General features: G+C 53.4%; 1 protein-coding gene across 2 annotated transcripts in view; it reads left to right on the top strand.

Moving 5' to 3' along the window:
• The window catches only part of LIG1 (DNA ligase 1), a 50,866-nt gene that overhangs the window by 16,850 nt on the left and 9,749 nt on the right, over nt 1–24,267 (top strand). The window contains exons 7-21 of one of the 2 annotated variants that reach the window (XM_005589727.5): nt 1,360–1,464; nt 2,476–2,598; nt 2,844–2,922; nt 5,118–5,198; nt 5,482–5,538; nt 8,753–8,925; nt 11,224–11,390; nt 11,818–11,894; nt 12,772–12,863; nt 13,112–13,211; nt 14,822–14,907; nt 15,788–15,903; nt 18,050–18,145; nt 20,216–20,326; nt 20,872–20,943. In XM_005589727.5, coding sequence (XP_005589784.3) covers nt 1,360–1,464; nt 2,476–2,598; nt 2,844–2,922; nt 5,118–5,198; nt 5,482–5,538; nt 8,753–8,925; nt 11,224–11,390; nt 11,818–11,894; nt 12,772–12,863; nt 13,112–13,211; nt 14,822–14,907; nt 15,788–15,903; nt 18,050–18,145; nt 20,216–20,326; nt 20,872–20,943 — 1,535 coding nt within the window. Of the gene's footprint in view, nt 1–1,356; nt 1,465–2,475; nt 2,599–2,843; nt 2,923–5,117; nt 5,199–5,481; nt 5,539–8,752; nt 8,926–11,223; nt 11,391–11,817; nt 11,895–12,771; nt 12,864–13,111; nt 13,212–14,821; nt 14,908–15,787; nt 15,904–18,049; nt 18,146–20,215; nt 20,327–20,871; nt 20,944–24,267 lie in introns of both variants that reach the window. The other variant, XM_005589724.5, reaches the window with a different exon arrangement.

Raw genomic sequence — 24,267 nt, 5'->3', positions numbered from 1 at the left:
CCAACAGGTGTCGCCGGGTTTCCTTGGAAAAATCCAAAATACCTTGCAGTGCCCAGTGAGTTCCCGGCATGTTGGTGAACCCACCGGAAACAGCCATAAAGATCTGATCCATTGATCATCTGGGGCCCGCATGAGATTACACCAATTGCAGGCTTTAAGGTCGTCAGGTTTTTTGTTTCTGCAAACAAATAAAAGGTCCATTTTCCCAGGGCAGATTTAAATTTGGTTAAGATTTGATTTCTTGGCCAGGTGCGGTGGCTCATGCCTATAATCCCAGCAGTGTGGGAGGCTGTGGCAGGTGGATCACTTGAGGTCGGGAGTTAGAGACCAGCTTGGCCAACATGGTGAAACCCCATCCCTGCCAAAATTGCAAAAATTAGTTGGGCATGGTGGCGGGCGCCTGTAGTCCCAGCTACTCAGGAGGCTGAGGCACAAGAATCACTTGAACCTAGGAGGTGGAGGTTGCAGTGAGCTGAGATTGCGCCACCGCACTCCAGCCTGGGCGACAGAGGGAGACTCCGTCTCAAAAAAAGAAAAAAAAAAAGATTTGATTTCTTATTGATAATTTTTAGTACAAATTTTACTGTAAACTACACTTTCAGCCATTGTCAGTGTCCAGTGAGGGGCAGCGAAGGTGGCCTCTTTCTACTAAGGCAGATTTTCCCCAAGATGGTTTTTGCAGTTTTTATTGTGACCCTACAGGTATGATTTTTTTTAACTTTAAAAGTTTTTGTCTATAGCAGGCCGTCATTTGCATTTTTAACCCTTTCAGATTCTATTTTGGGGTGAATAACACTAAAGGAATCGTTTGTAAAGAAAGACACACCGTGTATGTCTTGGCTACATAGGTAAATGGGGGCTGGACTCCCTCAAGGTCCCTGCCTTGCTTGGGGTTGACAAGGAGCAGGGTCTTACATGGCCCGCCACTTAACAGGTACCTTGGATTGGTACAAGATAGAACTGTAATCCCAGCACTTTGGGAGGCCGAGGCGGGTGGCTCACCTGAGGCCAGTCGTTCAAGACCAGCCTGGCCAACATGGTGAAATCCCGTCTCTACTAAAAGTACAAAAGTACAAGTCTGGCTACTGCCAGACGTGGTGGCGGGTGCCTGTAATCCCAGCTACTCGGGAGACTGAGGCCGGATAATCACTTGAACCCAGGAGGCGGAGGTTGCAGTGAGCCGAGATCGCACCATTGCACTCCAACCTGGGTGACAAGAACGAAACTCTGTCTCAAAACAACAACAACAACAACAAAAAACAGATGACAGATGAGGGCAGATTGCCTCCAGAGTCAAAATGCCCTTGTAGGTTCACTGTGATTTTTTTGCCATCTGACCGTTCTGTCTATTGTCAGAAGTGGAGACCCCAGAAGAAAGCCTCACAGAGGCTGAAGTGGCAACAGAGAAGGAAGGAGAAGACAGGGACCAGCCCACCACACCTCCCAAGCCCCTAAAGACCTCCGGTGAGTTTCCGGTCCTCTCCTCCGCCCTGCCCCGCCTCCTGATTTTGGGGTCAGAAGTCTTTGGAGGACAATTAATTTAAACAAGGCATAGATTCTCAAACTTACTGCTTAAGTGCAAAATCTAGAAGAAGAATAGTTTTTATTACTTTTTTTTTTTTTTTAATTATTATTTTTTCCCATGCATGTGGGAAAGGAGGAAAGAGCCAGTCATTCTTTAAAAAGTCTTCATAGGCCAGGTGCGGTGGCTCATACCTGTTATCCTAGCTCTTTGGGAGGCTGGGGTGGATGGACTGCTTGAGCCCAGGAGTTCGAGACCAGCCTGGGCAACGTGGCGAAACCCCATCTCTACCAAAAAAAATACAAAAATGAGCTGGGTGTGGTGGCACGCACCTGTAGTCCCAGCTACTTGGGAGGCTGAGGTGGGAGGATTGCTCGAGTCCAGGAGGTGGAGGTTGCCGTGAGCTATGATCGCACCACTGCACTCCAGCCTGGGTGACAGAGCAAGAGCTCCCCTGCCTCAAAAAAAGTAAAAGATAAAACGTGTTCACAGCTTTCAGAAGTCATAGGTGTAAATTAAATGTTATTAATTAAGTTAGACAACCAAACTGAGTTACAGGATTTTAGAGGCTGAAGTTACCCTCGCAGGGTGGTCCAAGTGGCCGTGAGGCCTCTGTGTTAGAAACGCTTGCAGGGAGAATTTTAGGGATCCAGAGTTGTATCTGATTTTCTGCAGCTGCTGGGAGGACTGGGAATATTTTCTTCTCATGAGGATGAGATTTCTTTTTACCACTATTCCTAAGTCTCCTACTGCAGGCCAAGTGCTAGAATTCCACTAGTTTAGCACTGAGGAGTAGACAGCAGGCCTGAGATCTCAGCTCAAAGCTAGCAGAAAGGAAAAGGGTAGGTTTAGCTATATCTTCCATCTGTGGGGTCAGAATGATCTTGGAGGTTAAAAAAAAAAGTCTCAGGGTCAAAAGAGTTTGCATCACTGTCTGAGCGCTCTCACCACAGAAGCAGAGACCCTGACGGAAAGCGTTTCGGAGCCCGAGGTGGCCACGAGGCAGGAACTGCAGGAGGAGGAAGAGCAGACCAAGCCTCCCCGCAGCGCTCCCAAGACGCTCAGCAGCTTCTTCAGTGAGTTTTCTTTGCTCACCCCACCTCCCGGGGTTGTCCAGGCAGGAGGCTGGTGGGCCTGTCTCCAGAGGCCTGAGATGCTGTGAGACCCTTCTCCCTTTCCTGCTGGTTGGAAAGTCAGCCTCGTCTCTACCAGCCTGTCACCCATCTCCCCACGCACTGGGGCAGTGCTGGGTGCAGAATGGATGGGAGGTGGGGGCTACCGGAAGGAGAAAAGACCCACTGTTTTCTATCTTCATTCCTAGCGCCCCGGAAGCCAGCAGTCAAAAAAGAAGTGAAGGAGGAGGAGCCAGGGGCTCCAGGAAAGGAGGGAGCTGCTGAGGGGTGAGTCAGTGTCCGGGTCTGGAAAGGGTCTTCGAGCTGTGTTTCCTTCTCTGCATTCCCACAGCCCCACCCCCAGCTCAGGCTTCCTCCTCTTGCAGGACTCGGCAAACCTTTTCTATAAAGAGCCAGGGAGTAAATATTGTAGGCTTTACGGGACACATTTGGCTCCTGTTGCAAAACCATTCTTAGCTCCCAGGACCTGTAGAAACGGTCCAGGATCGAAGTTTGCTGACCATGGCCCCAGCCACCCCCTGACCCTGCCTCCAGTCTTTCATCCTCAGTCTGATCCCCGTAGAGCCTGGGGGATCTTCCTAACACCCAGAGTTGACTCTGCCCCTCTAGGGTTCCCCAGAGCCCTCAGGAGAAAATCTACGCCCATTCGACAGCTGACCTCCACCTCTCTCTCTGGCCTCGCTTCCTACTTCTCTGTTCCTCTGGCTCTGAACTCACCAGATTTTTAATTTTTGAGACAGAGTCTTGCTCTGTTGCCTAGGCTACAGTGCAGTGGTGCCATCTCAGGTCACTACAACCTCCACCTCCCAGGTTCAAGCGATTCTCCTGCTTTAGCCTCCCAAGTAGCTGGGATTACAGGTACACGCCACCACACCCAGCTAATTTTTGTATTTTTAGTAGAGACATGGTTTCACCATGTTGGTCAGGCTAGTCTTGAACTCCTAGCCTCAGGTGGTCCATCCACCTCGGCCTCGCAAAGTACTGGGATTACAGGCGGGAGCCACTACACCTGGCCTGAACTCACCAGATTTAGTGTATGTGCTGGAAGCCAGTAGGCGCATCTCCTCTGCCTTAAAATTCCCTGAACACCCCTTCTGTGCCAGCCGTGGGCGGCCCATGGGGATGAACCATAGAGAGCTGGCCGCCCCGCCCTGGCCCTGGTGATGTGCATAGTGTGCTGGGGCTGTGGGACCCTGAGTAGGTTGTTAAACAATTCGTTGCTTCACTGTAATTTTGTTAATTATTTGAGGAGATGTCTGGGCTGATTCCCATGACACCTAATACGCACGCAGGAGGCCACACTGAAGACTGATTGGATGCACGGGTGGATACATATCCTATAGTGATGATGTCACCCCCCGCCATGCTTGAAACCCATCTGCTATTCCCCCCAGCACAGAGGATAAATGCTGGGCTTCCCAGTGCCCTCATGAGCCAGCCCTGTCCACCTTAGATTGCAGCCTCCTGGCATCTGCAGCCTCCTCCTGCTCCCTCCGCACACCGTGTCCCCATGTCCTGTCATTCCTCCCTGCTTTTTTTTTTTTTGAGACGGAGTCTCACTCTGTTGCCCAGGCTGGAGTGCAGTGGCGCCATCTCAGCTCACTGCAACCTCTACTTCCTGAGTTAAAGTGATTCTTCTGCCTCTGCCTCCCAAGTAGCTGGAATTACAGGTGCCTGCCACCAAGCCTGGCTAATTTTTGTATTTTTTAGTAGAGACCAGGTTTCACCATGTTGTCCAGGCTGGTCTCAAACTCCTGATCTCAGGTGATCCGGCCGCCTCAGCCTCCCAAAGTGCTGGGATTACAAGCGTGAGTCACCGCACCCAGCCTCCGCCCTGCTTCTGAACATGCTTGCCCCCGGCCTAGAACACTGTCCCCAACCCACCCTGCCCAGCAGGCTTCCCTCAGGACCCAGCTCCCATTGCACCCGCACGTCTGATTGTTAATCAACGTGGTATTAGCACGGCACCTGGCACTTTGCGACACCCAGGACTGTACGCGCCTTCCTCTGTCCTACCCCAGCCATGCGATCCCTTTTCTGTTTCTCAAGCTTGTCTGCACCTCGGGGCCTTTGCACTCGCTATTCTCGCTGCCTGGAATGCTCTTCCCCTGCTGCCCATTGTGCCAACCCCTCCCCTCATTCTGCCCAGATGTCTCCGGCGTTCCCTGACCGCCCTGTGAAGCAGCACCTCTCATCTCTTCCTCTCCCTCTACTCAGCTTTCTTTTGTTTTCTGAAAGATTTTTTTTAACACCTAAAACTAATGATGTGTTTGTACAGGGGTTTTTTTGGCCCGCTTTCCTCTGACTCTCCTGCTGGAATGTGAGCTCCAGGTTAGCAAACTTTGTTTTATCCAGCTCTGCACTGTGTGCCTTGAACAGAGCCTGGCACATCACAGTTGGAGGAATGACTTCGCTTTGACCCAGGGCTCTATTGCAATTCAACCTCCCTTTTGCCTCCATAGACCCCTGGACCCATCCGGTTACAATCCTGCCAAGAACAACTACCATCCCGTGGAAGACGCCTGCTGGAAACCGGGCCAGAAGTGAGGTTTCTCCCTTTTCACACTGTCCCCCTGCAGTCCCTGTTGCCGCCGGAGGCTCTCTAAGCAGAGCCTTGGTTGGGAGAAATGGTCAAGTCTCTCCCTCCTGTGTTTTGGCGACAATCAGCAGCATTGAAAGGGACAGAGAGACAGCCCTGGGCAGTGAGCTCATGCATTTGGGTATTGGCAAGGGTTTCCCAGGGAGGCGTGAGGAAGCAAGGGTGCAGACGGGCAGCGTGGTATAGCCGGCACCACTGTCGCTCTTGCGGCTCTGTTCCTTCCCCAGGGTCCCTTACCTGGCCGTGGCCCGGACGTTTGAGAAGATCGAGGAGGTGTCTGCCCGGTAACTAATCAGGCCTGCCTGGGCGGGGGCGGGGACGCTTCTGGCCCTGTCGTCTGCACGGCGGTCCATGCTGCCTTGTTCCGCCAAATCCTTTCAACTTGGCCTCCGACCCCATTCGGGCGTGTGATCGTGGATGTCAGACATGGTCACAAAAGCAGGTCCTCTTGACTTTCCGCCTCGTTCTCATGGGTCAGAGCAAGACACAAGGGTGAGCCCAGATGTGCGGCTCATTCTGCTTCCTGCCTTCACTGTCAACCCCACTTCCATATGTGTCCATGTTGGTTAAGTGATTCGAGCCTGTTGTGACTGCGCTGTAGTGTCCCTTCTTTCTCACATTGCATATGTTACCAGCACTTTTTTTTTTTTTTTTGAGACGGAGTCTCACTCTGTCACCCAGGCTGGAGTGCAGTGGCCGGATCTCGGCTCACTGCAAGCTCTGCCTCCCGGGTTTACGCCATTCTCCTGCCTCAGCCTCCTGAGTAGCTGGGACTACAGGCGCCCGCCACCTCGCCCGGCTAGTTTTTTTGTATTTTTTAGTAGAGATGGGGTTTCCCCATGTTAGCCAGGATGGTCTCAATCTCCTGACCTCGTGATCCGCCCATCTCGACCTCCCAAAGTGCTGGGATTACAGGCTTGAGCCACCACGCCCGGCCCAGCACTTTTTTTTTTTGAGACAGAGTCTCGCTCTGTCACCCAGGCTAGAGTGCAGTGGCGCGATCTCAGCTCACTGCAAGCTCCGCCTCCCGGGTTCACACCATTCTCCTGCCTCAGCCTTCCGAGTAGCTGGAACTACAGGCGCCCGCCACCATGCCCAGCTAATTTTTTTGTGTGTGTTTTAGTAGGGTTTCACAGAGTTAGCCAGGATGGTCTCGATCTCCTGACCTCGTGATCTGCCTGCCTCGGCCTCCCAAAGTGCTGGGATTACAGGCGTGAGCCACCACGCCTGGCCCTAATTTTGTATTTTTAATAGAGACAGGATCTCACTATGTTGGCCAGGCTGGTCTCGAACTCCTGACCTCAAGTAATCTGCCCGCCTCAGCCTCCCAAAATGCTGGGATTACAGGCCTAAGCCACCACATCCAGCCCTCTTCTGTATTTTGTAAGGATGCTTTTTGGATTCAGAGCCTACCTGAAAAGACCTTGTTTCCAAATCAGGTCATGTTGTGAGGCTCTGAGTAGACACGAATTTCGGGGTAGGCTGTTCCACCCACTGCACCATCCAATGGTGGCTCTTGCTTACAATTATTACTGTGGGATTTCTCTAATGTTGGTTTTTGTATTTCTTCTCTGAACCTTAAAAACCTTGGTAATGAGACTTCTGTAAGAAAAACACAGCTTCTCTTTTTAATGAGGCCCCCTAAGTTTGCCAGTAACAAACCCATTCTTTCCAGCTTTGATGTTTTAGACAGAAACACGGTTTTCTTTTTAGAGGCAGTGCAGCTTAGTGGCCGGGAGCACAGTCCTCAGGCACACGGCCTTGGTTTACATCTCAGCTTGATACTTGCTCTGTGACCTTGGGCAGGCCGTGGACTCTCTGTGCCTCCATTTCTTCATCTGTAAGATGGAAATAATAATAGTACCTGCCTCAGAGGCGAGCTGTGAAGATTCAGTGAGTTAAAAGGTGCAAAGTGGCTGGCCGTGTTGGCTCGCGCCTGTAATCCCAGCACTTTGGGAGGCCAAGGCATGCGGATCATTTGAGGTCAGGAGTTCAAGACCAGCCTGACCAACATGTTGAAACCCCATCTCTACTAAAAATTAAACAAAAGTGAGCCGGGCGTGGTGGCGCACACTGCTAGTCCCAGCCACTCCGGAGGAGAATGACCCGAACCCACGAGGTGGAGGTTGCAGGGAGCCGAGATCGTGCCACTGCATTCCACCTTGGGCGACGGAGCGAGACTCTGCCTTAAAAAAAAGAGTGCGGAGTGCTCAAAGCCAGCACCTGAATTTAGAAAATGCTCCATAGCAGGCCAGGTGTGGTGGCTCACGCCTGTAATTTGGGAGGCCGAGGCAGCGGATCATGAGGTCAGGAGATTGAGACCATCCTGGCTAACACGGTGAAACCCTGTCTCTACTAAAAATACAAAAATTAGCCGGGTGTGGTGGCGGGCGCCTGTAGTCCCAGCTAATCAGGAGGCTGAGACAGGAGAATGGCGTGAACCCGGGAGGCGGAGCTTGCAGTGAGCCGAGATTGCGTCACTGCACTCCAGCCTGGGCGACAGAGAGAGACTCTTTCAAAAAAAAAAAAAAAAAAGAAAACACCCTGTCATTTCTCTGGGCTGATCATCACCATCTTCATCATTGTTACTGTCACACCAAGTCGCTCCCCCACTGTATCCGCCCAGTGGGTTCACCTTGCCCGCTGCCTAGACAGAGCCAATTTATCAAGACGGGGGAACTGCAGTGGAGAGAGTAATTCCCGCAGAACTGGCTGGGCAGGAGACCGGAGTTTTATTTTCACTCAGGTCAGTCTCCCTGAGCATTTGGGGAGCAGAGGTTTTAAAGAAAATTTGGCAGGTAGGGGCTTGGGAAGTGGGGAGTGCCGATTGGTCAGGTTGAAGATGGACTCACGGGGGGTCAAAGTGAGTTTTTCTTGCTGTCTTCCGTTCCTGGATGAGATGGCAAACTCGCTGAGCCAGATTACCAGTCTGAGTGGTGTCAGGCTGAGTGCAGGGTCTGCAAACTCTCTCAAGACCTGATCTTAGGTTTTACAATAGTGATGTTATCCCCAGGAGAAGGCTGAGGAGCCAGAGGCTGTGTGACCCCTAAACCTAAATTTCTGATCTTGTAGCTAATTTGTGAGTCTTGCAGAGGCAGGTCCCTAGGCAAAAAGGGGTCTTTTCCGGAAAGGGCTATTACCAATTTCATTTCAGAGTCAAACCATGAACCGAATTCCTTCCCACAGTTAGTTCTTCCTATACTCAGGACTGAACAAGGACAGCTTAAAGGTTGGAAGCAAGATGGAATCGGTTAGGTGTGATTGCTTTCCACTGTCATCATTTCCTCAGTTAGGGTTTTGCAAAGGCGGTCTCACCACTTAGCAATCTGTGATTTTCCTCATGGCTCCAGGCCCCAGAGCCTGGGACTGTTCCCGAGCCCTTTCCTCTTCTCCTTTCTCCATTTCTTTCTAGTGTCCACCCCCTTAAACCTACCCCACCCCTACACCACCCTTTGGCCTTGAAGAACCAGGTGATGACACCCCCGTCCCCTCCTCCAGGCTCCGGATGGTGGAGACACTGAGCAACTTGCTGCGCTCCGTGGTGGCCCTGTCGCCTCCAGACCTCCTCCCGGTCCTCTACCTCAGCCTCAACCACCTTGGGCCACCGCAGCAGGGCCTGGAGCTTGGCGTGGGTGATGGCGTCCTTCTCAAGGCAGTGGCCCAGGCCACAGGTAAGAGGGACTGTGGTTGGAGGGACCGGAAGGACGGGAGCTCAGCCAGAGAAAATGCAGAGGTCAGGCGGATCGGAGAGAGACTCTGCAACTGGGGTGGGGTAAAGGCTGAGAGGGAGGAGAGCCTGATGGGGACAGATTTGCAGGGGTGAGGGAGAGAACATAGGGGCAGCGGTTCAGGCAAGGGAGGACCAGGCCTGTGTTGGGACAGGGGCCGTGGGGCGCACTAAAGGGGAGGGCTGGGGAAAGATGCTGGAGGCAGCGACAGCAGGATTCAGGGGCTGAGATTGAAGGTTGGGGCGTAGAGAGGTCTGAAAGGACTTCGACTGGAGGGACTGGAAGGAGTGGGAGGAAGGAACTCCGTGTGTGAGGGGCCAATGGCCTGCAGGGGCCCAGCCGCCAGCGCTGGGTGGAAAGGCTGGTGATGTGGACGACCCGCCTGGCAAAGGCCTGGAGTGCTCGGTGCTTATCATGAGGACACTGGAGAGCCATGGAAGGATTGTGAGCAGGCAAGGGGCAGCATCCAGGGAGAAGAGGAGCTGCATCCCAGCTGTAGAGGAGAGAGGAGAGGGCAGGAGTTGGGAGAGAGGGAGCACGGGAGAGATCCGGCAAACAGTGGGTGTCAGGGTGAGAAGGCAGGAGGAATGCCTCCAGGATCTCCCTGGGCGAGGGGATGGATGAGGAAGCCATCAGCAGCCTGGGACCCTGGTGAGGGGCAGGCACCTGCAGGGGGCATTAATCACCCCAGCGTGGGGCAGGCGTGGGCAGCCTCTATCTGTGGGCCCCCAGGGCCATCCAGGACGTTTGGAAATGGGTCTGAGGCTCACCAGGTCTGGCTCAGAGCCCAGGGTTCGGGAGTGGTCAGCGTAGGAGGGATGACCACCCGCTGGTGAGTTCTCATCCACTTGGGGAGAGGATGTGCTGGGTGCACTGGAGCTGGCTTAGGGCCATGGAGAGCAACGTGTAGGGAAGGCGGGGGTTTCAGGCTTTCGCGAGAGGACACAGGGACTGAGAAAAGTTGACTTGGCTCAGGAAAGAGTTACAGGCTTATGGGAGCCAGAGGAGATGAGACTCAAGATTCTCTCACTCATTCACTCACGATGTGTTTCTCGAGCGCTGACGTCATACCAGACCCAGCACACACGGGGTCTGTTAAGAATACTCTGAGCTGCCGGTAATGAAAACCCAACTACATTGGCTTGGACAAAGAAGGATCTGTTTTTCTCACAAAAGAAGTTGCAGATGCTGGCTTTCCTGCCCAGCGATCCATGGCGGCCGGGGCCTCTTCCGCTCTCTCATGCTTCCACCCTTGGCATGTTTGTGTTCACACTCACACTCCTCTCCCTGCCGCCTCGTGGGCCCCGTGGCTGCCCAAGTCCTGGGTTTGTTGTGAGTTGTTGACCACTTTGGAGAATCCCATCCCCTTTGACGTGTGAGTCAATACGTCACATACCGATGAACACTCACTGCTGATGTTCCCATTTATGGGAGTTTCACTTCACGTGCGAGACCCGGCCGTTTGGTGTGTCCCCTCATGTGCGGCAGCCAAGCGTCCGTGGACTGAAACGCGTGCTTGTTCATCACAGACTGCTTTCCCTTTCGTTCTTTTCTGGTTAGGGTTAGGGCATTATTTCGACATGTGTAGGCAGGTTATGTTATCTCCACATTTCATTTCAGAACAGAAAAGAGGTGACACACAGTATCTGGTGACAAGGGTGTGTTGGTTCTGATACGTTGAGAGCTGCTTGTCACACTTGTCACCGTGACTTGAGGCTCCACCTCCCCAGCTCTTACACCCAGGCGCCCACGGGACCGAGCTCTGGACAGTAAGTGGGGCCAGAGCACATCCCACGTGTGTAAGTTGGTGGCTCCAAAACAAGCCAAAGGGTCACTGGTCACTGCCAGAGATGTTCCTGACCCGCCAGAGGAAAGGGTCCCTTGGCCTTCTCTGCTCTGTCCACACTCACGTCCCTAGTGATCTTGTCCCGCCTATGGCTTTAAATCCCATCTGCTCCCTGATGACACCGGCCCAGATATCTCCCCTGAGTGTGGTCATGTTCGTTCATCCACCGCTTTCCTGGCTCCACGTGCATGTCTGCTGGCTTCCTACAGCCAGCGTAGCTGGGGGCACCATCCCCAAGCCGTTTCTACCAAGTGGGTGAGCGTTAGACACAGGGAGGTGCAGGGACTCGCCACAAGCGCACACAGCTGGAGAAAATTTATCCAGGCCGCCAGAGAAGGGAGACACGCAGCCACAGCTGTCACCCTCGACACCCCCACCCGCACTCTCCCCTGAAGGTCGGCAGCTGGAGTCCGTCCGGGCTGAGGCAGCCGAGAAGGGCGACGTGGGACTGGTGGCCGAGAACAGCCGCAGCACCCAGAGGCTCATGCTGCCACCACCTCCGCTCACTGCTTCCGGGGTCTTCAGCAAGTTCCGTGACATCGCCAGGCTCACTGGCAGTGCTGTGAGTGGCGGGCTGCTCACCCCGGACCCCAGACATTTTGGGGACCTGAGGCCATGTGTGCATCAGGAAGGCTTCTGGGTAGACCATCGGCAGGGTCACTTCAGTTCTGCTTGTGGGGGGCACGGCTTCCTCTCCTCCTTTCTGCACCCAAGCCTAGGGGGTTCTCTCCAGAGTCTAGCAGACCCAATACCATGGCTGCCACATGACAGGACTCTAAATACTTCCTGGATAAAGGGAGAGGGAGGCAAGGAGAGCTAACTCGTTCTTACTGCCCTAAAAGTGGGCGGCCATGGGAGCTGGGACATGGGGATGGGGTGAGGGAAGGAGGGCAGGTGTTCCAAAATGCGGGGCAGCAGCGCGGCTGGTGGGGTGGAGGTGTGGTCCCTGCCTTCACCAGGCACTGACGGCTCCTCCCCCGACTCTCCAGTCCACAGCCAAGAAGATAGACATCATCAAAGGCCTCTTTGTGGCCTGCCGCCACTCAGAAGCCCGGTTCATCGCCAGGTGAGTGTGTGGGCCTGTGAGGCTGCGGAGGGGGACTGCAGACGCGGAGGTGAAAGGAGGGAGGGACTGGCAGCCGGAATCATCACGAATGCCCTGACCATCCTTGGACGAGAAAAGCATGAGCAGGAGACCTGGCCCCTGAAGAGTGGGAAGGGGCACTGTTTCCTTTCGCAGGCCAGCTTCTGTCCCTTGGTAGTGCTGTCTAGAGAAGGCCCGTGGGCCCCTGTGGATGAGGTGTGCGGTGATTGATTAGTGAGGTCTGCCTCGTCCTGGGCACAGGCCCTGTAGCAGGAAGCCAGGATTTGTTTGCCATGACAGTGAGAGCAAAGCCATTGAGGGCTCACATCATGGAGTATTTCTTAGGTGCCCAGCCCTGTGCCACATGCCTTATCAGTTCCTACCAGCGACTCTGTGAGACTGGTCTTGTTACCCTCACCTCCAGTTTATAGAAGGGGAAATGGAGACACGGGGAGGCAAATTAAGTCACTTGCCTCCTGCCACTGGCTCAAAGCAAGGACCATGCTGGGGTCCTGACCATCACAGTCACCAGGGCGGGCGCCAGGCTCAGTTCTCTCCCTGACTCACCCTCCTTGAGTCTCGCCAACCCCTCAGGGCGGCTGAGATGAGAGGTGCTGGTGCACCTACTTGTGCCCCTCCCCAGTCCATGCTAGCTGGCAGGATCACTACTGCCTGCCCTCAGTTTCCTCATCTGTCACATGGGGCTGTGTGATGTCTGGGGTCCCTTTCGGGCTCTGAAGATTCTTCTGGTTTTTGAGGAGAGGGTCTATACATGTCACGGTGGGGTAGACCAGAAAAGAGAGGAGGCAAGATCGGGGAGGTGCAGACAAGCCCCCTTCCCTGGCTGCTCTCTCCCCAGGTCCCTGAGCGGACGGCTGCGCCTTGGGCTGGCAGGGCAGTCGGTGCTGGCCGCCCTCTCCCAGGCTGTGAGCCTCACGCCCCCAGGCCAAGGTGAGCTCCTGTGGCCCGTCACTGCGTCCCTCACTGGAGTTAACTCGGGCTTCCCCCCTCCTCTTCAGAGGCCTATGCCTGCCCCTTCCCCAGCGGGCCCCTGCCATCCCAGGCTCCTCTCCTCTGCGGGGGAGCGTCTTGGGCTGCGGCATCTGCATTCCTTGCCATACAGCAAACCACCCACTGTGCACCCTGGTGTAGCCAAGGACATGGGCACCTTCCAAAGCCTCTGGCGGGTCTTTTCTTAGAATTCCCACCAGCCGTGGTAGATGCTGGGAAGGGCAGGACAGCAGAGGCCAGAAAGACGTGGCTGGAGGAGCAAGGCATGATCCTGAAGCAGACATTCTGGTGAGAGCCGGGCCGTGGGCAGAGTTGCCAGAGGCTGTGGGCAGAGTGCCAGGGATGGGGTGGAGCCAGAGGAGCAGTGGGCGGGGCCAGTAAGTGATGGACAGGCGTCACTAGTGCAGTCATGGGGTGACTGAGAGCAGAGGTGGTGATCTAGACAAGACTGGTGCTTGGCACAAGGTTGATGACAAAGATCAGGAGGGTGGCAAACTGAAGGGTCAGTGACCCTAGGAGAGGTATAGAAGACGCTGACAGCGTCCGGGCACAGTGGCTCACGCCTGTAATCCCAGCACTTGGGAGCCTGAGGCAGGCAGATCTCTTGAGGTGAGGAGTTTGAGACCAGCCTGGCCAACATGGTGAAACCCAGTCTCTACTAAAAATACAAAAATTAGCCTGTAATCCCAGCTACTTGGGGGGCTGAGGCACGAGAATCATTTGAACCCGGGAGTCGGAGGCTGCCGTGAGCTGAGATCACGCCACTGCATTCCAGCCTGGGCAACAGAGTGAGACCCTGTCTTAAAAAAAAAGAAAAGAAAAACGCTGACAGCAAGGGAGGGCAGCCGGCATCATGAGGTTTCCGAGTTCCAGACAGGGCTGTGCGTGTAGAAAGGCCTCAAGGGACCCTGAGAGGAGCAGGTGACTGGTACATGGTGAAGGGTCCTGAGAGTCACGGAGAAGACATTGGGCTCCAGAGAGAGCCGTGTGGAGGGACCTAGGACAGCAGCTGACCCAGGGCTGGTGACTCCAGGATCCTGACTGCCCCAGAGAGGATGTCCGAGGCAGGAGGGCCGATGGCAGTTCCATGGATGCCCTCAGAGCACCTGCTCTGAGCCAGTCAGAGCAGACAGCGGTGAACAAGGCCCAGTAGAGCTCTCAGGCCCGGGCAGCAAGCTCAACCCAGCCTGCACGTGGGGCTCTACCGGCTGCTGACCTCAGGCCTACCCCACACCAGCTACATCAGAATCTTTGTAGGTGGGGCCTGGCCTTGAAAACTGTTATTTATTTGTCTATTTTTATTTTTTTTTTTGAGATGGAGTCTCACCCTGTCATCCAGGCTGGAGTGTAGCGGCACAATCTCGGCTCACTGCAACTTCTGCCTCCAGGGTTCGAGCGATCCTCTTGCCTCAGTCTCCTGAGTAGCTGGGACTACAGGCGCGTTGCCACCATCCCCGGCTAACTTCTGTGTTTTTAGTGAAGACGGGATTTCACCATGTTGGCTAGGCTGGTCTTGAACTCCTGGGCTCAAGTGATGCACCCGCCTCGGCCTCCCAAAGTGCTGGGACTATAGGCATGAGCCACCGTGCCCGGCCAAAAACCTTTTTTTAAAAACTATATTCTTGAGTAGTCTCACGTGTAGCTCGAGTAGAGAATCGCTGGTCTCATGGTGATAGACAGGGAACAGGGGCAGGGCCAGACTAAGGGAGACAAGGTAACAGATAGTGACACCAAGGGAGAGCACAGGGACAGGGTGGCAAGAGGAGTTCGGCACGTGGTGACTGAGGTGGGCAGAGGTATCCGGGAGCCCAGGTTTCTGGGAGCAGGCCGAGCTCTCTTTCCAAACTGTGTGAGTTCTAGAAAGGCTTCCTCTATCTTGTTTTCACCCTCCACCCCAGCGAGGTGCCCGATCTGGACCGAATTATCCCCGTGCTGCTGGAGCACGGCCTGGAACGTCTCCCGGAGCACTGCAAGCTGAGCCCAGGTACAGACCCCAGGGGCGCTGAGAGCAGCCCTGCCCCCTCCTGAGTTGGCGTGAGGATGGCCATTGTAGGCGCCCCTCCCAGAACCCGCAGGGTCCTCTCCCCGACCAAAACCGAATGCTGTTCCCTGGTGCTGAAACCCACTGCTTTTCTCCTTGGAGTTTCCCCAGTTTCCCCTTCTGGAGTAGACAGGGTGTAGGCGACCCTGCTGTGATAAACAGGAGCTGGGCGTGGTGGCGTGTGCCTGTAATCCCAGCTACTCAGGAGGCTGAGGTGGGAAGATCGCTTGAGCCCAGGAGTTCAAGGCTGCAGCGAGCCGTCGTCGCGCCACTGCCCTCCAGCTGGGCGACAGAGTGAGACAATAAATAAGTAAATAAAAATGGGCCAGAAGGCAGTGGGTCAGGCGAGATAGAATCTCTTTCTCTCACACATAAATGTCCAGAGCAAGGGAGGTGGACAGGGAAGGTACAGGTGTGCAGCTGTGACCCAGGGATGACCCAGGTTCCTGTGTCTTGTCCCTCTGTCCTCCAAAGATTGTCACCATAGTGTCTGTGATCAAATGTGGCTCAATTCCCTGTTCTAATTGTAGGAGGAGGGACGCAGAGGAGGGAAGGGAGGCAACCAGATTCCTTGCGAGGATGTGAGCCAGACATTGCACATGCTGTGTGGGTTCCAATCACATGGCCTTTCCCAGCTGCAAGGAAGGCTGGAGGCTGTAGTCCCAAGTGGGAGGCTAGGTCCCTTTCTAAAACGTGGGAGGCTTCGTGACTGAATAGCAAGGAAGGAGAATGGTCCTGGGGCCCGTTAGCAGTTCTCCTCGCCATGTTTCCCCTCTAATCCATTGCCTTCCCTCTCCTCTAACTCACTCTCCTCCTCTCCCAGGGATTCCCCTGAAACCAATGTTGGCCCATCCCACGCGGGGCGTCAGTGAGGTCCTGAAACGCTTTGAGGAGGCAGCTTTCACCTGCGAATACAAATACGATGGGCAGAGGGCACAGGTATGGGGAGTGGGACATATCCCTTCCACAGACAGGAGAACGTCAAAGAGCAGGGGCGGGGGGTCACTGATGCCTGAGCTCCAAGCCGGCCTGCGCCACAGACTGCCCAGCTGCCTTCGCTCGTCCCTCTGGGCTTCAACATCCACCTCCATGCAGTGGATGCGGCTTTTGTTTTGTTTTGTTTTGCTTTTTAAGATAGAGTCTCACTCTGTCACTCAGGCTGGAGTGCATTGGCGTGATTTCGGCTCACTGCAACCTCCGCCTCCCGGGTTCAAGTGATTCTCCTGCCTCAGGCTTCCAAGTAGCTGGGATTACAGGCGCACACCACCACGCCCCGCTAATTTTTGTATTTTTAGTAGAGATGGGGTTTCACTGTGTTAGCCAGGATGGTCTCGATCTCTTGACCTCATGATCCACCCACCTCTGTCTCCCAAAATGCTGGGATTACAGCTGTGAGCCATCACGCCCAGTCTGTAGAGTGTGGTCTTAACTACCTCACTGGCTTATCCAAAGCGACAATCATCCAGAATCCTGACCGATGATAGTGGGAGCTCATGAAACGTGGGCTCCGCTGATGCTGCTGGTGGATGTGTTCATTTCAACAGCTGTTTTGGGAGGTGCCCACATGACCCCTTCATGCTGTGTTGTGCATTGTGTCCTGTGATCCAGGGTCTCAGGCGTCCTTGGTCCTGGGGTCTGTAAGAATGGGTTATGTCTCTTCTGTCCTGGCAGGTGTGGGGCCTTCGCTCCTGGGGATAGGTAAGCAAGCGAAGTGGGTGGATGCCACAGGGCTCGGGGCAGTTACAGGAAGTGGACCCCGAGGAGACCAGCCCAGCCAACATGGTGAAACCCCATCTCTGCTAAAACTACAAAAATGAGCCAGTGTGGTGGTGGGCGCCTGTGATCCCAGCTACTCGGGAGGCTGAGGCAGGAGAATCGCTTGAACATGGGAGGCGGAGGTTGCAGTGAGCCGAGATCGCACCACTGCACTACAGCCTCCACAATACAGTGAGACTCCATCTTTTTTTTTTTTTTTTTTTTTTTTTTTGAGACGGAGTCTCGCTCTGCCGCCCAGGCTGGAGTGCAGTGGCCGGATCTCAGCTCACTGCAAGCTCCGCCTCCCGGGTTCACGCCATTCTCCTGCCTCAGCCTCCGGAGTAGCTGGGACTACAGGCGCCCGCCACCGCGCCCGGCTAGTTTTTTGTATTTTTTAGTAGAGACGGGGTTTCACCGTGTTAGCCAGGATGGTCTCGATCTCCTGACCTCGTGATCCGCCCATCTCGGCCTCCCAAAGTGCTGGGATTACAGGCTTGAGCCACCGCGCCCGGCCGAGACTCCATCTTAAAAAAAAAAAAAGACAAGGGTGGATCCAGTAGACACAGGATCACACAGATAGATCTCCAAAATAGTGTTGAGAAAAAAGACACAAGATGATTTATGATAGTGACGATGATTTCTTGACAACTGTTCCTTGAAATAATAACATACATTCAAGATACTATATATGCAGCCCTGCTTAATGGCTGTGACCAGACTGTCTTAAAATAAAGACATAGAGGGTGGGCGCAGTCGCTCATGCCTGTAATCCCAGCACTTTGGGAGGCCAAGGTGGGCAGATCACCTGAGGTCGGAAGTTTGAGATCAGCCTGGCCAACATGGTGAAACCCCGTCTCTACTAAAAATACAAAAATTAGCCAGGCGTGGTGGTGGGCGCCTGTAATCCCAGCTCTTTGGGAGGCTGAGGCGGGAGACTCTGTTGAACCCGGGAGGTGGAGGTTGCAGTGAGCAGAGATTGCACCACTGCACTCCAGCCTGGGTGAGACTCCGCCTCAAAAAAAAAAATCAGAATGAGATCTAGAGCATAATGACATTTAAACAAATCAGCTCCCACACGCAGCAAGGTGCACGTGCTTACATGGGGAGAGGTGTAGGGTTGGAAATGAAGAAGAAAATGATGGCAGGAGCTTCCGGAGACAGGGCTGGGAGGTGCTGTTGGTACTGAGGAGATGATTCGCTCAAGTCTCCACACCAGTTCCTCCTCCAGAGCTTCCAGAACCTTCTACCAGTGCAGGTGGGGTCAGAAGAGAAAGGTGAGGCCGCATGAGGGGACTCAGCTGATTTCCCCTCCCTTCTCCCATCGTGACAGATCCACGCCCTGGAAGGCGGGGAGGTGAAGATCTTCAGCAGGAATCAGGAAGACAACACTGGAAAGTACCCGGACATCATCAGCCGCATCCCCAAGGTGGGCGTCTGCCACGCGCTTGCACTCTGCCACGGGCTGTGGTCAGGGGTGCAAAGACCTGAGGCCAGTCTAGGCCAGTGTGGCACAGTGCGGGGTTTATTGGGAGGAGATCAGGTTGCGTTTGGCTGCAAATGACGGAGCACTCAGTCCTGCGCGGTGTACGCCGATAGGATTTTTTTCTCACATCTAGAGGTGGGCACCCCAGCACTGACTTGGCTGAGCACTGATGTCCCCCTGAACCCAGCTCATCACTACCTCTATCCCCTGCTGTCCGTGGCTGGTTGGCTTTTAGTGCCGATGCTTGTCCCCTTAGAGTTTCCCAAACAGATGTCACTCTTCCAGACAGAAAGAGGGAAAAGGGATTCTAGCTTGAGTTGACACTTTCCTGGACACCTCCCACCCACACCCGCTCCCCCGCCGTGGACTCCAGCTGGGAGTCACTGTCCAGCACCGAGTTCTGTGGCCACCTTAGTGCAGCAAAGCCTCGAAAAGCCGGAGTCTAACTCTGCAGCCTCTCTGGTCAGGAACGCAGGGAGAGGGAGTCAGGACGAGTGTAGACGGGGCCAGCCTGCGGATAGGCCCCGAGTCTCAGAGGGAGAGTCATACAGAGCTGGGCCTCACAGGCCCCAGAGCTGGGGGCTTCTCTGCACCCAATGGGGTTCTTGTGCCTGTTCAAGGAGTCCTCCGTCAAAGAGCCTTCTTTCTCTTTGCCTGCCCCGAATTCAATAGGAAGTAGGCTATTTCAGAAAGCAGGGGGCACAGTGGCCAGCTTTCTGCCTGTTAGAGACAGTGACGGCGAGAGGCACAGCTGAGTGCGTGCATTAGGGGAGCTCCTGTTCAGTGCCAAGCACTGTTTTTTAAATCGATTTTCTTAAGGTGTAATTTCCCTAAAAGTTAGTGATTTTCAGTGTGCACTATGCTGTTTCATTAATTTTGAAAAGTTCATACACCCAAGTAACCAACAACCCAATGAACGTATAAAATATTTCCACATTCTCATCATTCTAACATATTTCCTTTGGGCGCAGTGGCTCACGCCTGTAATCCCAGCACTTTGGGAGGCTGAAGCAGCTGGATCAGTTGAGGTCAGGAGTTCGAGACTAGCCTGGCCAACATGGTGAAACTCTGTTTCTACGAAAATACAAAAAGTAGCCGGGTGTGGTGGCATGTGCCTGTAACCCCAGCTACTCAGGAAGCTGAGGCAGGAGAATTGCTTGAGCCTGGGAGGTGGAGGTTGCAGTGAGCCAAGATCATGCCACTGCACTGCAACCTGGGCGACAGAGCAAGACTGTCTCAAAAAGAAAAGAAAAGAAACAGGCTTGGCTTAGACTTGGTGCCAGGGAAGCTCCTGGCTCCAGGATACAACATGAATGCTGCCCCGGCTTGGGCAACACAGTGTTCCCTTGAGGGAAAAGAAGGCCTCCCAGTGGAGGAGACGGACGGCGCAGGCACTCTAGAGGGAACGGCATACGCAAAGGCCCAGTGGTGGAAGAGGCATTGCCCATTTATTTGAGAAACAGAGAGGCTCACATGCTGGGGCGAAGAGAGGCTGAGGGGACCAGGCGAGGCGAGGGACGACCCAGGCTGACCCAGGAGAGTCCCCGCAGCTTTGGGGAATCATGGGGATGGTTTTTAGCAGGGAGGTGCTGTGATCGGATTTGGGGCTTGCCAGTGTCACCCTGGCCGCTATGGGGAAGCTGGATTGGAGGGGGTCGGTGCAGGACAGGGAAGCCCAGTAGGCTGGGCTGAGCAGGGAGGTGGTGGGAAGTGGACAGCTTAGGAAATAAATCATCAAGTCCACTGGGGAACTGAATGTGGGTGACAGAAGGAGGGAGATGACAAGAGTTCCTGGGTTTCCAGCTTGTGGGACCAAATATTACATTCTCAGAAACGTTAGTTTCTGTCTCCTCTTGGTGGGGAATAAGAGAAAAGCATCTGTGCGCATGTGCTGCCTCTTTGTTAGTGCATCTTGAGAGCTGCAGAAGAAAAGGGGAATTTATCTCCCCGTGTTTGTCTTTCCACCTCATCCTCCACCTCTCACAGGCCCTGGTCTCTCCCTTCACTTTTCAGATTAAACTCCCATCGGTCACATCCTTCATCCTGGACACTGAAGCCGTGGCTTGGGACCGGGAAAAGAAGCAGATCCAGCCATTCCAAGTGCTCACCACCCGCAAACGCAAGGTAGCATCACCCGCTCCACTGCCTGCCAAGGCCCCCTACTTCCTCATCTTCCGCCCAGTCCTGGCTGTGGGTCCTGCCCAGTGCCCAGAAGGGCAGAGTGTCAGTCTGGATGCAGTTCTTTCAGCCTTCTGCAGAATGGCTGCCACAGCTCCAGCCATCACATTCGCATCCCAGCATCCCAAGTAGGAAGAGGGGAAGGCCCTTTTCCTGCATCTCTGTTGTTTCACTATGAAAGAAGATCTGTTCAGGAAGCCCCCACAGGTTTCCCCTTTTCCATCTCATTGGCCAGAACTGTGCCATGTCACTGCCATTAGCTGCAGAAAAGGCTGGGAGAGCAAATATCTGGTGAAGGGGAATGAGGTTGTTGGAATTAGCTGAGAGCCGTTACAATCCAGCACCTGGAACCAGCAGCATGGCTGCCCTCACAGATGGGCAGCCAGTTAGGTGGGGCGAGAGGGAGACCAGTAGGTGCATGCTGTTGGCCTCAGGCCCAGCACCCTGTCTCACCTTCCTGCACTCACAAACTCCATTGTGCCCCAACCCAGGAAGTGGATGCGTCCGAGATCCAGGTGCAGGTGTGTTTGTACGCCTTCGACCTCATCTACCTCAATGGAGAGGTGAGTTCCGGCTTCCTGTCCAGGGGCAACTGAGGGGTGACGGGGTGGGATGTGAGCCTGGCAGCTGCCAGTCTGACTTCCATTTCCGACTCTGCCACTTCACACGGCCAGGAGGCCACACTTGGGCAGGAGTTCTCAAAAGTGTGGTCTGAGGACCCCTGAGGTTCCTTAAGATTCTTTCAAGGACATCTTCGACGTCCCTCTGTTTCCAACTCCATGTTGGCGTGAGGTGGATCTTCCTCAGGTCCTGCCACCAGAACAGTGTGTTGCAGAAGCACGCAGGAGAAGCCAGCCTCTGTGAAGCCAGATATTAGAGGATTTGCAAAGTGTAAAATAATGCCTGTAGTCTCACCAATTTTTCAAAACATAGGTTATGTTTCATCAAAATATGTTATTTAGAGCCAGGCACTGTGGCTCACGCCTGTAATCCCAGCATTTTGGAAGGCGGGAGGATCGCTTGATCCCAGGAGTTCAAGACCAGCCTGGGCAATATAGAAAGACCCTGTGTCTATTTAAAAAAAAAAAATAATAATATTATTTGGATTAGCATATTGGATTTGTTTAATTTCTCATTTTAAATTTCTAATATGGTGTAACTATAATATTATGTAACCCACATTAACAAGCTCTATGGAGTGAGTCTTGAAAAATTTTTGTTTTTGTTTTTGTTTTGAGACGGAGTCTTGCTCTGTCACCCAGGCTGGAGTGCAGTGGCGCGATCTGAGTCTTGAATAATTTTTTTTCAAGATGGAGTCTCGCTCTGTCGCCAGGCTGGAGGGCAGTGGTGCGATCTCAGCTCGCTACAACCGCCTCCTCCCAGGTTCAAGCGATTCTCATGCCTCAGCCTCCCAAGTAGCTGGGATTACAGATGTGCGCCACCACGCCCAGCTAATTTTTGTATTTTTAGTAGAGATGGGGTTTCACCATGTTGGCCAGGCTGGTCTCGAACTCTTGACCTCAGGTGATTTGCCCCCCCTCGGCCTCCTAAATTGCTGGGATTACAGGAGTGAGCCTTCTGCGCCTGGCCTTGAATAACTTTTAAGAGTGTAAAGAGGTCTCAAGAAAGAAAAGTTTGAGAATGGCTTGCTTTGGGGTATCAGGAATCTGGAGCCAGGCCACATGCCTTCAGATCTCAGCCCTCCCTTCCTAGCTGTGTGGCTACAGATGAATGGCTCAGCCTCCTTGTGTGTCAGTTTCCTGATCTACAGTAAAGAGCTAACAGTGGCAGGTGCCTCATCTGTTAGGGTGAGGGCTAACTGGTAGGACAGGGGTGTGGAACTCAGTAGCTAGTACATGGAAGCTTTCAAAAGAAATTTAGCTGCAATCAGGCCGGGCGTGGTGGACTCCAGCCTGGGCAACAGAGTGAGACTCTGTCTCAAAAAAAAAAAAAATTTTTTTATTATCAGTAGTTGAACATGGATGAACTATTTTTTTTTTTTTTTTTTTTTTTTGAGACGGAGTCTGGCTCTGTCGCCCAGGCTGGAGTGCAGTTGCTGGATCTCAGCTCACTGCAAGCTCCGCCTCCTGGGTTTGCGCCATTCTCCTGCCTCAGCCTCCCGAGTAGCTGGGACTACAGGCGCCCGCCACCTCACCCGGCTATTTTTTGTATTTTTTAGTAGAGACGGGGTTTCACTGTGTTAGCCAGGATGGTCTCGATCTCCTGACCTCGTGTTCCGCCCGTCTCGGCCTCCCAAAGTGCTGGGATTACAGGCTTGAGCCACCGCGCCCGGCCTGATGAACTATTTTTATGCAGTCAAGTATGTATCTTTTTTTTCTCTTTAATGTGTCCTCACCCCCTAGATTTTTTTTTTTTTTTTTCTTTGAGACACAGTCTCTCTCTCTCAGGCTAGAGTGCAGTGGTTTGATCTTGGCTCACTGCAACTTCCAACTCCCGAGTTCAAGCAATTTTCCTGCTTCGGCCTCCCGAGTAGCTGGCACTACAGGTGCCTGCCGAGGACCTCGCCCAGCTAATTTGTGGATTTTTAGTACAGACCAGGTTTCACCATGTTGGCCAGGCTGGTCTTAAACTCGTGACCTCAAATGATCCGCCTGCCTCAGCCTCCCAAACTGCTGAGATTGCCAGTGTGAGCCACCACAACCGGCCTACATTTCTATTTTTAGAGCCTCTAGTAGTCATATTAAAAGGTAAGAAGAAACAGATAAAATCCTATTTTCTTTAACCCAGTGTCTAAGATATTATCCTTTCAATGTGTGATGAATATAAGAAATTATTAACGTGGAATTTTACGCTCTTTTCTTGGATTAAGTCTTCTAAATCCAATGACTGTTTTGCCCTGAGCACATCTCCGATTGAACTTGCTGCATTTCAAGGGCTCATGGCTGGTGGCGGCTACACTGGGTAGCACCTGCTCAGCTGAGTTTTCCAGACATGCGCTGAGTAGGTATTGCTGCATTTTACAGATGGGAGCTCTGGGTGCACAGAGGTAAACGCTTGCCCGCCCGAAGTCACCAGCTAGGAAGTGTGTGGGTGGGATGTAAACCTGAAATGGTCTGACCCCAGATATATTGTACCTGCCTAACCCTTGTGGCTCCCCTCTCTCATCTTTTCATACAAGATGTTCATGAGCACAATTTTACGACAGAAAAGAACTGTCGATGGAAAACACGTGCATGTCCCCCTGGAGGGCAAGCGGTGAAGGTAGTTTAACATCCACACAGAGAGAAGCCCTGGGCAAAGGGCAGAGCAGGAACACTGCGCGTGGATGGGAACCGATCGCACAAAAGAGAAAAGCAATTCAAAGCCACAAGACGGATTAGTCAGTGTTGATATGCGGAGACAACTGCCTTATCCTTTGTTTGAAAACATTAGATCACCCCCTTCCTCTCTGACACACACTCTTGCAAGGTCCAGCTGGACTGATTTCAAAGAAAACACAAAACTCTAAAGGTACTGGAAAAACTCAGTGAAAACGTTCGGAATTCTAGGGAAAGGAGGACTTTTTTTTTTTAATCGTCTTGGAGATGAGGCTGGGTGCAGTGGCTCACGCCTGTCATCCCAGCACTTTGGGAGGCTGAGGTGGGTGGATCGCCTGAGGTCAGGAGTTCAAGACCAGCTGGCCAACATGATGAAACCCTGTCTCTACTAAAAAATGCACAAATTAGCTGGGTGTGGTGACGTGCACCTGTAGTCCCAGCTATTCGGGAGGCCGACGCACGAGAGTCACTTGAATTCAGGAGGCAGAGTCTGCAGTGAGCCAAGATTTCACCACTGTAGTCTAGCCTGGGCAACAGCGAGATTCTGTCTCAAAAAAAAAAAAAAAAAAAACTGATGAGATGCCCATAAAGTGTTAATTCAAGCTCCAG

The sequence above is a fragment of the Macaca fascicularis genome, chromosome 19 (assembly GCF_037993035.2).
Source record: "Macaca fascicularis isolate 582-1 chromosome 19, T2T-MFA8v1.1".
In the NCBI taxonomy this organism is placed as follows: domain Eukaryota; kingdom Metazoa; phylum Chordata; class Mammalia; order Primates; family Cercopithecidae; genus Macaca; species Macaca fascicularis.
This window is presented reverse-complemented; position numbering and strand designations above follow the sequence as displayed.